Genomic DNA, 15,905 nt, shown 5'->3' on the forward strand with positions numbered 1-15,905 from the left:
CACAAAGATAAATAGCAATTAAGAAATCATAAAAGAGAAGGAAAATGAAGTAATTATGATTAGTTACATGTGTACATGTGTATACAAACATTAACCATAACACAATAAATAGTTGCCCTTCAACTGTGTGATATTTTAAATAGATGAATATAAGCTCATATAAACTAATTTTTTAGAATAAAAACTTGCAGAACAAAACAGGTTTCATTAAATATCTACATAATTTTAATAACCATAATTTATATGCATAAAGCAAAAGAATTATATCACAATATTTGTGCATCTAATATGCTATAATTAAATGGCTATAGCCTCTTATTAACAAGAAAAATAAATACCCAAATGTTCAACAAAATACTCATATAGTTAAAATACTGAAAAGACATTAAAGTAGAGTGAAATGTGGTAGCTCATTCTGTTTCAGAAAAACATGATTTGGCATAGGTGTCGAATGATTATATCAAACAACATGGGTCAAATGCTACTTAATAAGCAAAACTTTATTGAGAAGCTAAGATACTGGAGACTTAAATTGAAATAAAATGATATCCATATAAGTGTTTATCTCCAAAAATATTAAAATAAATTTACTGGATTGACAAAAGTTGCCCATTTGAAATGCTGAGCAAGAGAATATATTCACCATTTTGTTCAAAGCTTAAACAACTTTTAAAAAATGTATTAAGTTATAGGTTAATACAATTGACTCTTGAATAATACAGGGGCTGCGGCATTGACCCCCACATGGTTGAAAATTTATGTCTAACTTTGAGTCCTCCCAAAATTAACTACAGTTATCTCTTGGTATCTATAATATATTGGTTCCAGAAACCCAGCTAATAGCAAAATCTGCAGACTCAGTACAAAGAAGTGATAAAATAACAGATAAAGGAGAGAGAAATCTCTTAATGAGTAAAGTAGCATTTGGTCTGGAAGCTACAAACTCTCACTATCATTATTAGATTTTTAAGATCAATTATTTTCACATTTGTGCTTTACAAACTGAGTTGGATGGTGACAAGTTATAAGATATGTTATTTGCCCTTGAAGACCTTCCTATCTAATAAAAGGGTAATATGCAAATTAACCATCACTCTGTTACACCCACAAGCCACGCCCACAAGCCAATCAGGAGCGAATATGCAAATAAACCCAACCAAGATGGCTACGGCCACAGAGAGCAGGAAGGAGGCTTGGGTTTCCCCGGCAATGGAGGAAGCCCAGCTTTCCGCCTGCCCTTGCTGACCTAGGCCTCCACTCAAGGCTACAAAGTTTCAATGATAGAAGATACATAAATCCAAATAGAAATGGCAGCAGCCACGGAGCTGGAGAGAGCAGGAGGCTTGGGTTGCCCATGGCGATGGAGGAAGCCAAGCTTCTGTAGCCCTGGCCGGCCCAGGCCTCCACTTAAGGCTACAAAGTTTCAATTACAGAAGATACATAAATCCCAACAGAAATGGCTGCCGCCACGGAGCAAGCAGAAGGCTTGGCTCCGCTCCAGGCTACAAAGTTTCAATTATAGAAGATAAATAAACCCCAGATACCAGGGCCTCCGCTTGGGTCGCCAGGGGGTGTGGCTGGCCTGCAAACCACCACAGGCCCCTCGCCCAGGTCACCCCACACCCCAAGGGAACCCCCACCCTGATCCGGGATACCCTTCAGGGCAAACCAGCTGGTCCCCAACCATGCACCAGGCCTCTATCCTATCTAATAAAAGTAATATGCAGATTGACCATCACTCCAACACACAAGATGGCTGTGCCATGTGGTCAATGATCCTGCCCCCATGTGGACACAAGATGGCCACCACAAGATGGCCAGCAGGGGAGGGCAGTTGGGAGGGACCCAGGCCTGCAGGGGAGAGCAGTTGGGGGGAACCAGGCCTGCAGGGGAGGGCAGTTAAGGGAAAACAGGCTGGCAGGGGAGCAGTTAGGCATCAATCAGGCTGGCAGGCGAGTGGTTAGGGGGTGATCAGGCTGGCAGGCAGAAGCATTTACGGGCAATCAGGTAGGCAGGCCAGCGAACAGTTGTGAGCCAGCATTTCTGGATTGTGAGAGGGATGTCTGACTGCCCGTTTAGGCCGTATCTGGCTTAAACAGGCAGTCAGACATCCCTCAAGGGGTCCCAGATTGGAGAGGGTGAATGCTGGGCTGAGGGACACCCCCCTCACCCCTGTGCACGAATTTCATGCACCGGGCCTCTAGTATAATATAAATGACAAAAAAAAAAAAAAAAAAAAAAAACGGTGCAGAAATGATCATCTTACTGTATGTATTTATTTATTTATGTATGTTAGCAAATGACCTCTGTTAGGCATTCTTACATCTGGAAAATTACAATTGGAGAGAATAATGCTGCAGCAGCCTATTTTATTACTAACCCTTGGGATACATCTTTTTCTTTCAACCTTATGGCCTTTGTTTTATTTTTCCTTGAGAGGAATGGGGGACTGTGGTGATGAATTTGGTGTTAGATAACAAAGCATGTACTCAATGACTTCCTTCTGCCTTGTATTATCCTTATTTACCTATACTTGCACTTCCTTTTGTACAATCCTCTTGAGGACATTTTCATATTCTCTCTGGCATCTCCTATAATGCCTCGTATTAGTAGCTCAGCTGTGATTTGATGAATGAATAATAATAGAGAATAAAGGAACTGTGAAAAATAATGGAAAAAACATTTACTAATAATTTGACATTGATACCAAAGGAAATTGCTCAAAGAACCTACCCATAAAGCAGAAGGTTCACCCTTGCAAATTTAAATCCTTGTATCAAGAGGATTTTCCAAGAGTGAATCATGAACAAAATCTGGGGATGTTTCATGGATGACAGTTGTTGATGAGTCACAGAGAAGTTTTGAAAAAGCAATTATCCACCTGGGAATCCATAAAAAGAATTGATACCCAAGCTGCCAAAGTCATTAGCAAACTAGGTGGGAAACCTTTGTTTCTCTGAATGTGCAATAAAAATCCTGACTGCTATGCTTTTGTGTTTGAATTGTGCCACTCTAAAACATCTCAAATATATTATCAAAGTGTAATGTTATCTAGTAATCACTGTTTTAAAACTACTACTTTTTCAAAGAAATTTTGGAAACACAATCCTAAAATAAGAAATTGCTTTGATATATATTCTCTTCAGGGAGGTTGGAAAATGAAATAGGAAACTGAACCTGATATAACTAATTAATTCTATAAATGTTGAGACATGTCCAGAAGCAGGGATTGAATGAGCTAAGCAGATTTTCACTTTCCTACCAGCTTCAAAAGGCACTTTAACTAGGGCATAAAAACAGATATATAAGTAGGTACTACATCCACCATATTTGCTATTTAGTTTTGGCTTAATGTTTGTCTGTGGTAGAGCCTGAGGAAAAAAAGGACCAAGCACTTTTCAATTGAATGAGTCTCTCAATCTGATTAGGAGCTGCCACTCACTAAAGAAAAAATATGGTATAGACTCAGGACTGAAAAAGTAGGAATCTAGAGACTTAATGTTGTGACTTTTAGCTGACATGCTTTGCAATTGTATTTGAGGTTATGAGGTCTATAACAAATCTTATGAGTTGATGATTACTTGTGAAGAGGGGTGCAGTGAATAGGGTATGGGAAGGTAGAATAGGATTAGCTTGAGGACTTTTAACAGGGTCTAAAATATTTTGGCTCAAAGATTGTCGTTTGTATACCTATGTACAGGCATCCTGTTATCTTCACCATGGTGTGTTGGGGGTCCCCAAGTCCACACTAGTTTTCAGTGATTCACTGGAAAGACTTAGAGAACTTTGAAAAGCTGTTATATTCATAGTTTTGCTTTATTAAGTGTAAAGATACAGATTAAAATCAGCAAAGGCAAATGGTGTATAGGGAAGAGTCCAGGAGAGGCCAAGAGCAAACTTCATTTATCCTGTCCTAGTAGAATACTAGTGGTACAGAGAGTGCTTAGTTCTCCCAGCGGCAATGTGTGGTTACATATGTGAAGTGTTGCCAACCAAGGAAACCCACCCAAGTCTGGTGTCCAGAGGTGTGTGTGTGTGTGTGTGTGTGTGTGTGTGTGTGTGTGTGTGTGTGTTTTGGGGGGCTGGGGATTAGTCAGGTAGATACGGAGCACTGTTATGATTGACCTTAACTATTAAGTCTCCAAACCCCTCGGAGGTCAAACTTATTCAATGTGGCCAAGACCTCAGACATTCATCATAAATCACATTGTTTGCATAAAATATCTGCTATGACCCCTGGCCCCAGGTATAAAAAGACACTCTTTTCAGGCAGGATATTCTAGGTTACCTTCTAGGAACTGGTCAAGGGACAGTCTTTCAGTTTGGATTGTGAGGGTTTGAGCAGTTCAAGCCTGCTGCATTAACCCTTTCCTGCACCATGTGGTAATGAAAGTTTTCCTTGTTCCAGTGTCCCACATTTCATGGACATTTTACTCACTACCATCAACTTAAGTATCTCAAGTATAGTTCTGTTGATTTATCTCCTGCTGAATAATCTTTAATGATTTACCAATTGCTAAGGGGAAAAAAGCCAAATCTCTTAGGGTACCTTAAAGGTTCACTATGTGAGGTCAGAGCCCCTGGAACGCAAGTTCCAAGTGAAGTTTCTAGCACATAGGAAATATTTAATACATGTGTTATGAAAAAAAGAAATAATGAATAAATCTTCTAATATTTACATTATTTCAATATCTTTGCTAGCATGGCTCTCTCATTCTATCTCCTGCTACAGATTGAATTCATTAACCATGTTTTAAGGTTTTGTCATAAAGCCTTCTCAAGCCTTCATAGCAGGCATTAGTCTCTTCTCCTCTGTTTTTCCCTAATTTAATTTATTTCTGAGATGCACTTATCATGGCCCACCTTGCATTACAGTTGATTATGAGTGTACTTTTTTATCCAACTCTAGATGTTGGCTTTTAAATACAGAGACCTTGTCCTACCATTCTTTACAGTTCCTAGAATTCCTACCCTAAGGTGTTACTTCAATCCATTAGATGCAATTGAATGTTGCAATTATTTAATCATAATTTTTTCAAGCTCATATTGCCAGGCTAAAATGGGGCTAAGGAAAATGTAACTACTGTCCAAAAATGTCTTGTTGTTGAACTCAGTCTGAATTTCAGAAAGATGGTATTAAAGCTTTCAAATTAGAGTAAATGAAAGGTACATTAGACCAAAAACATAAGAACACAGTGTACAAAACAGCTGTACTGTGTCCTCAACGGGCTAAGCTAAATTAGAATTATAAATATGTTTCATCTTCCCTGCCTGTGTACTCTTCTGAAGATGCTTTCAACTTCAGGGCTTTGGGGATTTACTTGTCACCACAGGTCTGAAATTAGTTTGATTAGTTTTGCTGACATCTATTATCTCAAAATATCTGAAATCTGCCTTATAAGGAAGAACTAGCAAGAATTTCAATGGCAATAAATGAATTTGTGCACATGTCAGGATGCTAAAGTTTGACACGTGAAACAGATCCAGAGACACCCTTTGTTTAGGCTCCAGCAGTGTAGCGGTGGTTGAGGTTGTAAGTGGGTCATAGAAATTAAGAGTCCAAAAGTTAATTTCAAATAAATTATTCTCTCGGATGTAAGGAGAACCTCTTTATTTGCTTATTCTTATATATTTATCTCTTTTTTCATGTTATTCTTGCCTCTTTTATTTTTGGTCTTATGTTATCAGACTTTATCATCCCTATCTTCTGCCCAATCTTGGTTTATTATCAAATATTTTTTAAATAAATCTTTATTCAGATTATTACAATTGTTTCTCCTTTTCCCCCCATAGCTCTCTTCCACCCGGTTCCCACCCCACCTTCTGCCCTTACCTCCCCACACTGTCCTCATCCATAGGTGTATGATTTTTGTCCACTCTCTTTTTGAACCCCCCCATCCCCCTCTCCCCCTGAGAATTATCAGTCCACTCCCTTTCTATGCCCCTGATTCTATTATATTCACCAGATTATTCTGTTCCTCAGGTTTTTAGTTCACTTGATTTTTAGGTTCACTTGTTCATAGATATGTATTTGTTGTTCATAATTTTTATCTTTACTTTTTTCTTCTTCCTCTTTTTAAGAATACCTTCCAGCATTTCATATAATACTGGTTTGGTTGTAATGAACTCCTTTAGCTTTTTCTTATCTGTGAAGCTTATCTGCCCTTCAATTCTGAATGATAGCTTTGCTGGGTAGAGTAATCTTGGTTGTAGGTTCTTGCTATTCATCACTTTGAAAATTTCTTGCCACTCCCATCTGGCCTGCATAGTTTCTGTTGAGAAATCAGCTAATAGTATGGGTGCTCCCTTGTAGGTAACTAACTGTTTTTCTCTTGCTGCTTTTAATATTCTCTCTTTGTCTTTTGCTCTTGGCATTTTAATTATGATGTGTCTTGGTGTGGTCCTCTTTGGATTCCTTTTGTTTGGGGTTCTGTGTGCTTCCTGGACTTGTAAGTCTATTTCTTTCACCAGGTGGGGGAAGTTTTCAGTCATTATTTCTTCAAATAGGTTTTCAGTATCTTGCTCTCTCTCTTCTTCTGGCACCCACATAATTCTGATGTTGGTATGCTTGAAGTTGTCCCAGAGTCTTCTTACACTATCTTCAACTTTTTGGATTTTTTTTTTTTTTGCTTTTTGCTTTTTCGGTTGAGTGTTTTTTGCTTCTTTTTATTTCAATTCTTTGACTTGATTCTTGTGTTCCTCTAGTCTGTTGTTGGGTCTCTGTATAATATTTTTTATTTCAGTCAGTGTATGTTTAATTTCTAGTTGGTCCTTTTTCATATCTTCGAGGGTCTCGTTATATTTATTGGCCTTTTCTAGAATATCCTTGAAAAGCCTTATAACCGTGGTTTTGAATTCTATATCCAGTCGTTTGTTTTCCTCCATTTCTTTTGTTTGTGATCTGTTTCTTTGATGCCGCATTTTCACTGCTTCCCTGAGTTGGTAGGGTAGATTTGTGTGCTAGGTTTCCTATATGGCCCAGTGGGTCGGCCTCCCCAGTTAACCTGAGGTGGACACTCTTGGTACACCCCTTTGTGGACCGTGTGTACAGCCTTGTTGTAGTTAAGTCTTGATTGTTGTTGGTATCACTGGGAGGAATTGACCTCCAGGCCAGTTGGCTGTAAGGATCAGCTGTGTCTACGCTGGGAGAAGTTCGGTGCTGGAGACAGCCTTATAGGATTAGACTTGCCAAATTGCAATAGCCTCTGTGCTCAGCTTGGATAGGGTGGAGTCTCAGGGCAGAGCAGACAGTCTTGGCTTCCAGTCAGCCTTGCCCTGGCGCGCGCGCACACGAGCACCTTCAGACCTCTGCCTTCCCCGGCTCCCGAGTTTCCACCCGAGTATCCAGATTTCCCCCACAAGAGCGTGGGTCCCCAGGGGCTCACCTGGAACTGGGGTTCAGTGCAGTCAGGAGCTTCCCACTCCCCTCTGCTAGGGAAAGCCTATGGCAACCTCCACAGCCTTTGTGCACACTGGCGCACGCCGAGGCTCCCCCAGGTCTCCCCCGGGTCTCCAAGTCTCCAGGTGCCTTTCTCTCTACCTGACAGTCCAGACTCCCCCTGTATGAGCCTGGGTCCACGGGGTTTCGCCCGAGACTTGGGTTCAGTGCAGTCAGAACTGTGGTTCAGTGTGGTCAGGGGCTTCCTTCCCCCTTCCACCAGAGAAAGTTAGCCAGGCTCTCAGCCGCCCTTCCCTCTGCACGCACAAAGACCCTTTGCCGTACCTCCAATTCTCTGAGAGCTTTTCTCTTTCCTTCTAGTTGTAGAATTTTCACTCAGCCAGCTTTCCTGTGGTTCTGTATGGTGTCCGTTCTGTCTTTAGTTGTAGTTTTGAAATTGTTGTGCGAGGCAGCAGTTTAGGTGCTTACCTATGCCGCCATCTTGGTTTCTCCATTATCAAATATGTTTATTAAACATCCACTATGTGCATAACATATTACTATGCATGAAAAACACAACCACTAAAAGATTAATTTAAACTTAATAAAAATTTATTAAGCTGGTGTTCAGTATTCTACCAGGAGCACTACCATTTCCTGGTACTCAGAGATAAATAGGATAGGGTTTCTACCTTTGAACAGATTATGGTATACTAGAGGCCCAGTGCACGAAATTCGTGCACTCAGTGGGGGGGGGGGGGTCCCTCAGCCCGGCCTGCACCCTCTCGCAGTCCAGGAGCCCTCAGGGGATGTCCGACTGCCGGCTGTGGGCCTAAGCCAGCAGTCGGACATCCTTAGCACTACGGCAGAGGCGAGAGAGCCTCCTGCCACTGCCGCTGCGCTCGCCAGCCATAGCCCAGCTTCTGGCTGAGTGGTGCTCCCCCTGTGGGATTGGGCCGAAACCCACTCTCTGAAACCCTCCGAGGGGTCCCGGATTGCAAGGGGATACAGGCCAGGCCAAGGGACCCACCGATGCATGCTCGGGGCTGGGGAGAAATGTGGGAGGTTGGCCAGCCGGAGAGGAACCATGGGAGGGCTCCAGGGTGTGTCCAGCCCATCTCGCTCAGTCCCGATCGGCTGGACCCCTGCAGCAAGCTAACCTACCGGTTGGAGCGTCTGCACCCTAGTGGTCAGTGCACATCATAGCGACTGGTTGACAGGTCAACTGTCTGCCTCCTGGTGGTCAGTGCATGTCATAGCAGCCTTAGCATATCATTAGCATAGTATGCTTTGATTGGTTGAATGGCCAACCAGTGGACTGCACACTTAGCATATTAGGCTTTTATTATATAGGATAGCTGGAGAGAGTGATCTGAGAAGAAATAGCTATGCTTTTTCTGTAGTTCTAATAGAGCAGTGTATAAAGGGCTATGAAAACAGTTGAGTGAGAAGTTCTCTAAGGAAAAGGAAAGTTTCCAAATTGAGGTAATAAGGGAATTCAACGAAGAGGAAAAATGTGGAGCAAATGCATGTATAAGGGATATTAAGAATCTGTTTCCTGGAAAGAAGGAACCTTCATTTAGAAGTTATTAGTCAGTTTAACCACTCTTTAAATTGAAAGATTGCACCCTTCCCAGTTTTTCATCTCATAGCTTTCCCTAGGCTGAGTTCACAGTATAGTCCCACCTATAAACAGATAAGTTCTCAGTATACTGGGACTAGGATTAATGAAACCATTTGGGAGAGCAGTCACCAAATGAGAATTCTTTTTCCCCATAATATTACCATATGATTAAGTGGCTATATACCATGGTATTAAAGGAAACACTGTGAAAATTAAGTAGGGAAAACTTTCCTCCTTTTCTACTTCTTCTCACCAGGGTAATACTATGACTGTTTGCCCCAATTCTCTACCTGTCATGTTCTTATGTTTCTTTAAATGTATGTACTTTTAGTATATAATGTGAAAAGCATTTTATCACCTGTAAAATATCAATGTTGTGTTATACATCCATGTATTATTTTAATGCCTTTAATTTTGTCACATATCATGTGTTCTAAGACAAAGTAGTTCAACAATGGACAATAAAGAACCAAACGGATTTTAGTCAGTTTAACTAATTGCTGTATTTATCATAGTATTTACTGCACGTTCATGACATTCAGGAAGATAAAATTGTAACTTTTACTACAGCAGATTAGTGTCCAAAATTCTTTCCCATCTGTGCAATTAGAAAAGATATAGTTTAATAAGGAGTTTTCAAACAGATATAAAAATATATCATTATATTTTAAAAGGTTTTTGAGCAGTAAAATGAAGAATATACAGCTTATATTTTTCTTAAAGAGACAGTTTTTTTAAAATATATTTTATTAATTTTTTTACAGAGAGGAAAGGAGAGGGATAGAGAGTTAGAAACATCAATGAGAGAGAAACATCGATTCAGCTGCCTCCTGCACACCCACTACTGGGGATGTGCCCGCAACCAAGGTACATGCCCTTGACAGGAGTCGAACTTGGGACCCTTGAGTCCGCAGGCCGACACTCTGTCCACTGAGCCAAACCAGTTAGGGAAAGAGAGATAGTTCTTAAGTTTAAAGGGCACCTCTGTTTCTAACACACCTTTCTATTTATAGGAAAATGTTGAAGGAGGAGACTGCAGCCGCTGCAAATCTGGCTTCTTCAATTTGCAAGAGAATAATCAAAAAGGATGTGATGAGTGTTTCTGTTCAGGGGTTTCCAACAGATGTCAAAGTTCCTATTGGACCTACGGCAACGTAAGCAGCAGCCTTTTCATTCTGTATGCTGTTCCACAGGCCTTCTGAATATTGTTGTTGTTCTTTTTGTATGAAATGATTATTTTTTCTTACTGTGAACTTCTAAAGTTATTATACAGAAGTGATGTAATTTTCTTTCAATGCTATTTGCGTATTTTTATCAAATCCTTTAAATTTTTTTTTTGTAATAGTGTATAGATGCGAACTTCTTAGAATAAATAAACACTAGCCTTTGCAGTGTCCATGATTAATATGTGAAGCAGTAGTGAAATTAATGTTGTTCTAGCCCAAGGGAACGTGATTCAACAGAGAAAGCATCCGATTGGGATATGAAGAATTATATTATTCATTCACCAATATTTTTGATAAGTTATATGTTGCTTTATTGCTTCTTTATAAAATGCATATTACCCACCAACCTTTGGTTACTATTTGATGGTGCATGGGCCCTTTCATTGTTAAAAGGGGGTCACTAAGTTTGAACAATACATTTATCCTTAGTCGATTTTTAAAATTTCAAATTATTGCCTCTTCAGTAGTCACTGGAATTTTCTTCCTCTACCACAAATGTAAACATGTTTGCCTTCCTTCCTCCAGTGCCTACCTTACTCCCCACTGCCTTTTCCACTCTGACCTGTCTCCTTATAGAAGAGGTATGAAAGGAAAATTGGGGCCTTCAGGGATTTCAAATAGCCTGTGCAGCCACTCTTGAGTACAGAATAGCAGGAAACAGGCTAGAGAAAGAGCAGCCAAGAGGGGGATGAGAAACTATGCCGGTCATCCAGGGCTGGGCATGCTGAAGAAGTTGGGGTCTTATACTCAGAGAGTCATGAAAAATTTTAGCAGAAGCATGATGAGAGTTGTGTTTTACCAACATCACTATTACAATAAACTATCTTCCTTCCTTTCAACTTTAATCAGCTAACTAATCCTCAATATAACTATTGTTTATTTTTTTTCTGCCTATATTGCTTTTAAGTCAAGTCTGAAATATTATGAGCAGTTTCTGATTATTCTCTCATGTCTAAAATTGGACCTGTACATACTTTATCAAATGCATTGCTTCTGGAGCAGAATACATAGAACCAACAGCAAATGGAAATCTAGTCTAACTTCCTCCTTTTGATTCTAGTACCCTTGCCCCCCACTTCTTAACAGCTCCATTATCATATCAAAATTGTATAGTTAGCAGAGGAGCAGGGGAGGTACTCAGCCTGGGTCTTCAGAAACCAGGTGCAGGGATATTTTCAGTTCAAAGAGTCATCTGGGGAGAACTTCCTCTGAATCTCACTGAGCTGTCATAGAATTTCTGGAGGGTGGTGTTGGAAAGGAAGAAAAGAAAGTAATATATATCTTATTGTCTAGCTCAGTGGTCGGCAAACTGCGGCTCGCGAGCCACATGCGGCTCGCGAGCCGCGGTTTGCCGCTCTATTGACTAATGAGTTTGCCGACCACTGGATAGGGGCTTAATCACAAGGAACAACAACAGCCTGTAATTATTGGAATTGAGAGTCTAGGTCAGTGGTCGGCAAACTCATTAGACAACAGAGCGGCAAACCGCGGCTCACAAGCCGCAGTTTGCCGACCACTGGTCTAGCTAGTTAGTAAGTTTTTACCTAGTCTCTCTTTCTCTTTCGACCAGAGTAGTCCCAGCAATTCCACAGCTCTGGGAGATACAGAATCAAATGACTTCCACATAAAGAAATTAAAAAATATATTTCATCCGCAATAACTTTTACCATTATGCTGTTTATCACCCCAATACCAAGCCGCTCACACAGGTCTAGTGGGCCTCTGGTCGCTGTAAACCTCAGAAGCCAGTGTTTTATCCTGACACGACAATTTAAATTACAATCTCAACTGTATGCCCACCCCTGGCCGGAGTATCAAGATGGAAAAGCAAATAAATCATCATGGGTTCCCTAAGTCCTTCTTTAAGGCTTCTTCCTTTTCTGGGCCAAGGATCTAAGCCCTGGGTTCCCGTAGTACTTCAGACGCCCTGGGAAGGAGTAGGTACAATATTCTGAGCTGTGGCCATAGCAACAAGCTAAGCTGGTGGATTAAAATGTTTTTAAGTCTCAGCATTGAAATTTAAATAAATGGGAAGAGAGGAAATACTGAATGAAAAACCATCTTTCAGACACTTGCAAATTTTATTCTTCCTCAGCTTCACAAATGCGTAGACGACACCTTTTAAAATAATTTATTCCATAAACAATAGGAAATTACTAGTAGAGTGAAAAATATAAAATTCAAAGTCAGATTACTTGATATTAATATAACATTATAACCATTGTATAATTTTGAATGAATTTCTATTTTTAAGAAAGGTATTTGGAATCATGATTTTTTTTAAAAGCATTGAATCAATGAAAACAGATTTTTATGTAATAAGTACCATCCAAAATCCTAGAAACATAAAGAAAAAAATTGGAATCTATGAGTACATATAAGTTTAGTGATATTGAAAACACTCATATTTTTGTAAACTTGTATAGTTTCTGTTTTTTGATTTCCAAATACATGGACTTTACAGGAATAGAAAAGAGAGCAGAAGTGGATGGATTTTATTCTTCCTAAGTAATGATGGTTGTGTGTTTTTGTTTAAGATAAAAGACATGAGTGGCTGGTATCTGACTGACATCTCTGGCCACGTTCGAGTGGCTCCCCAGCAGGACCTGCAGCCACCTCATCATATCAGCATCAGCAGCGGGGAGGCCCGCCGCGCCCTGGCCCAGGACTACTTCTGGAGCGCACCAGCCCCATATCTAGGAAACAAGGTAAGTCCATATGCTGCTTGCTTCTCCCTACTTTGCTTTAACAGATCAACAAAGGAATGGGCTTTATTTAGTATTTGTTTAAAAAAAGATAAGCATGCCAAAACCGGTTTGGCTCAGTGGATAGAGCGTCAGCCTGCGGACTGAAAGGTCCCAGGTTCGATTCCGGTCAAGGGCATGTAACTTGGTTGCGGGCACATCCCCAGTAGGAGGTGTGCAAGAGGCAGCTGATCGATGTTTCTCTCTCATCGATGTTTCTGACTATCTATCCCTCTTCCTTCCTCTCTGTAAAAAATCAATAAAATATATAAAAAAAAAAGATAAGCATATCAAACATATACTGTGTTAGATTGCCTGAAACAACTAAATCAGCTTGAATTTGACGTTTTCCCATGTTCCATGGGCCATGGCATCCCTAGTTCACAACTTCACATAGCTGACATCCTATATAAATTTTTTAATCAACAAATAAATTAATGAGGGCTCGAGAATATGTCTGCAAAAAAAATTATAGACATTGGAAGAAACCATGTTGGATTTACTTGCAATAGATGTTTTTCATGAGTTGTCTATGGTGGGGTACTTACTGAAGTTTTCCTCATCTGTTTCTACTTCATTTCAAAACTGACATTCAAGAGAGCTCCTTTTTCTATCTGGTATGAATGTTAATGGGAAATGAAATTTATTACATAACTAATGTAATGCTTGCCATGAAGCTTATGTAAACAGCATATTTCCCAGAGCTCAGACAGAGCGCTGCTCTATAGGAAGTGCCAGATTGAAAGCACATGTGTGTTTTAAAGCCCACTCACACACAAAGACAGACATACACAGATCAACAAATCTAGGAGCCTCAGAAGGGCAGCACTGTTTTTCGTGTTTTGTTTTTTCCCCAGATGTGGATTAACTCTAGCTAGACAGGTGTCTTGGCTTTTATCATTTTATTTTGCACAATAATTCGTGGCAAACAAATTTTGGTATACGGATTCTACATGTGAGTACTTGCTGGTTCTGTGAAAGTTAATATCTTGTCATCTGATATTAAAATTAACCTGATCGCATCTCTTAGCAAATGGATGCTACTTAAGGCTAGTTTTTCCCTTTAAGAACATAGTGTCACTTTTGAAGGCATCTTCGCTGGTTAAACAAGTAAAAATATATTTATAGTTAGTGGTTCTCTCACCACGGCATGTGAGTATTGAGACAGAAAAATTTAATAGCAGTTCAGATGTTCCTTTGTGAATGGGAATTAGTGGTTTTCACAGATTGAAGAAATTTTAACTCGTGGCCAGTTTTCTTATTTTTAACAGGCTTCAAAATGCTATTGTGAAAATTGTGTAAATGATTAAAGTGTTTTCAGTGAATATGTATTTTAAAAGAGACAGTATATGTTGCACAAAATTCTACAGCTGCAATAAAAACCTAATTAAACATTTATTTACAAGGCCCATTACAATAAGAAGTCATTCTATCCCATTCTACTTAGGAACCTCCTGTATTCCCAATAAGAATAGAATAGCACATGAGATGTGAATGCCTACAGCTTAAATTTGCCAAAAATAAACTGTCAGGTGGTTTTTTGTTTTTCCTGCTTTGAGGAGTTTTAGAAAAGAGCCTTGGGTCAAAATTGGATGGGTTTCAAAGGTCTTATTTTTCTTGCTATATTGAAGTTTATTTTAGGGTAGCTTATAATAGAATACTCTTTACCATATTTTCGATAATTTCTTCCTTGGTCATATGCTTTTTCTTTCTCTTGGCTGAAAATCAAACTGACAGAAGGAAAGCAAGCAAATAGGATATTAAATAGCATCAGAGCAAAGAACTTGGACATCCTGTTCATAGTTGTTGGTTCCCAAAGATAACTTTCCTTATCCTGGCTGAACTGTTGCTTATAACCACCCACAATGAAGCACTTCATGTTCCCCTGCAGATCATTTTCACATCAAAAAGCTGTGCTTGCCTGTGCTTCAGTCTCCATTCAATGAACAAAATAATGGTAACAGGGTGTGCAAATTGTTTGAATATGGAAGGCAGTTTTTAAATGTAATGTGGAAGCCCTCGGTGGTTTCCTGTCAGATATCTCAGTATGAATGAAACAATTTGCCTTAATAACTGAACCATATAAATTTTTGATACTACCAATAATACTGCAAGCTCTCACAAATTACCACAGTACATCTTAACTGTCATGTCGGATCACGTAAATTATAGTCATGATGACATGCTTAGCTTGGTTGATTTAATATCTTGCTAAGGAAATGGAAAATTGTAGGGACTTGTTTGTAAATTCAATAAAGCCACTTTTCTAAATAGTTGAGGCGAAATTCTTTACCAGTAATTGCTGTTCGAATCAGAGCCTTTGCCAGAATCTGACAGAAATAGTCTATCAAGGAACTAGTGCATCTGCTTAGATGCTGAAATTCGTTTACATCCATGACCAAGAGGCTGTGGGTACATAATTCCTCCTCCGCCTTTTTAGTGTTAATTCCTAAGTCGGAACAATATTTAGGAGATGCTATTAGCATTTCCTAAATATTTATATAGCCAGTTTCCAAACATTTTTCAAGTCAGTCACTTGGTCATAAGGCTCCTTACAACAGAAAGGGGCCGTGCCGTGCTGTGCATGTTCTATGGTAATGCAGATGCCACAGGCCAGCCTTCCTTTTTTAAGGAACCTAACCCCAAATAAAACACCTCTCTGACATGGGATACACTTTGCTAGCACAGAGGTCCGTCTGATTGTAATAAAACTCAAGAACAGTAGGCTGTTTACCAAAAGAATACTTTTTGTCCTAAGAAACATTTTTATTGACTGCAGTTGTCTTTGGAGTAATGAGGAATCCATAAGTGAATATGTGTGTACGTGGATAATAGATGAGACCTAGCAAAACTTAGCAAAGTTTTATACTACCCTTTTAAACACTTTACATGATCTTAACTATGAGTTAATTCCCCAGTAGCAATCTTGACAC

The 15,905-nt window shown here is 39.7% G+C and overlaps 1 protein-coding gene across 2 annotated transcripts in view; it reads left to right on the plus strand.

Moving 5' to 3' along the window:
- LAMA2 (laminin subunit alpha 2) overlaps positions 1-15,905 on the plus strand; it is a 519,987-nt gene that overhangs the window by 220,738 nt on the left and 283,344 nt on the right. For both annotated transcript variants that reach the window (XM_080664727.1, XM_080664728.1), the window contains exons 11-12: positions 10,016-10,156; positions 12,766-12,936. In XM_080664727.1, coding sequence (XP_080520853.1) covers positions 10,016-10,156; positions 12,766-12,936 — 312 coding nt within the window. The remainder of the gene's footprint in view (positions 1-10,015; positions 10,157-12,765; positions 12,937-15,905) is intronic.

This window comes from Plecotus auritus (genome assembly GCF_963455305.1).
Source record: "Plecotus auritus genome assembly, chromosome: 4".
NCBI lineage: Eukaryota > Metazoa > Chordata > Mammalia > Chiroptera > Vespertilionidae > Plecotus > Plecotus auritus.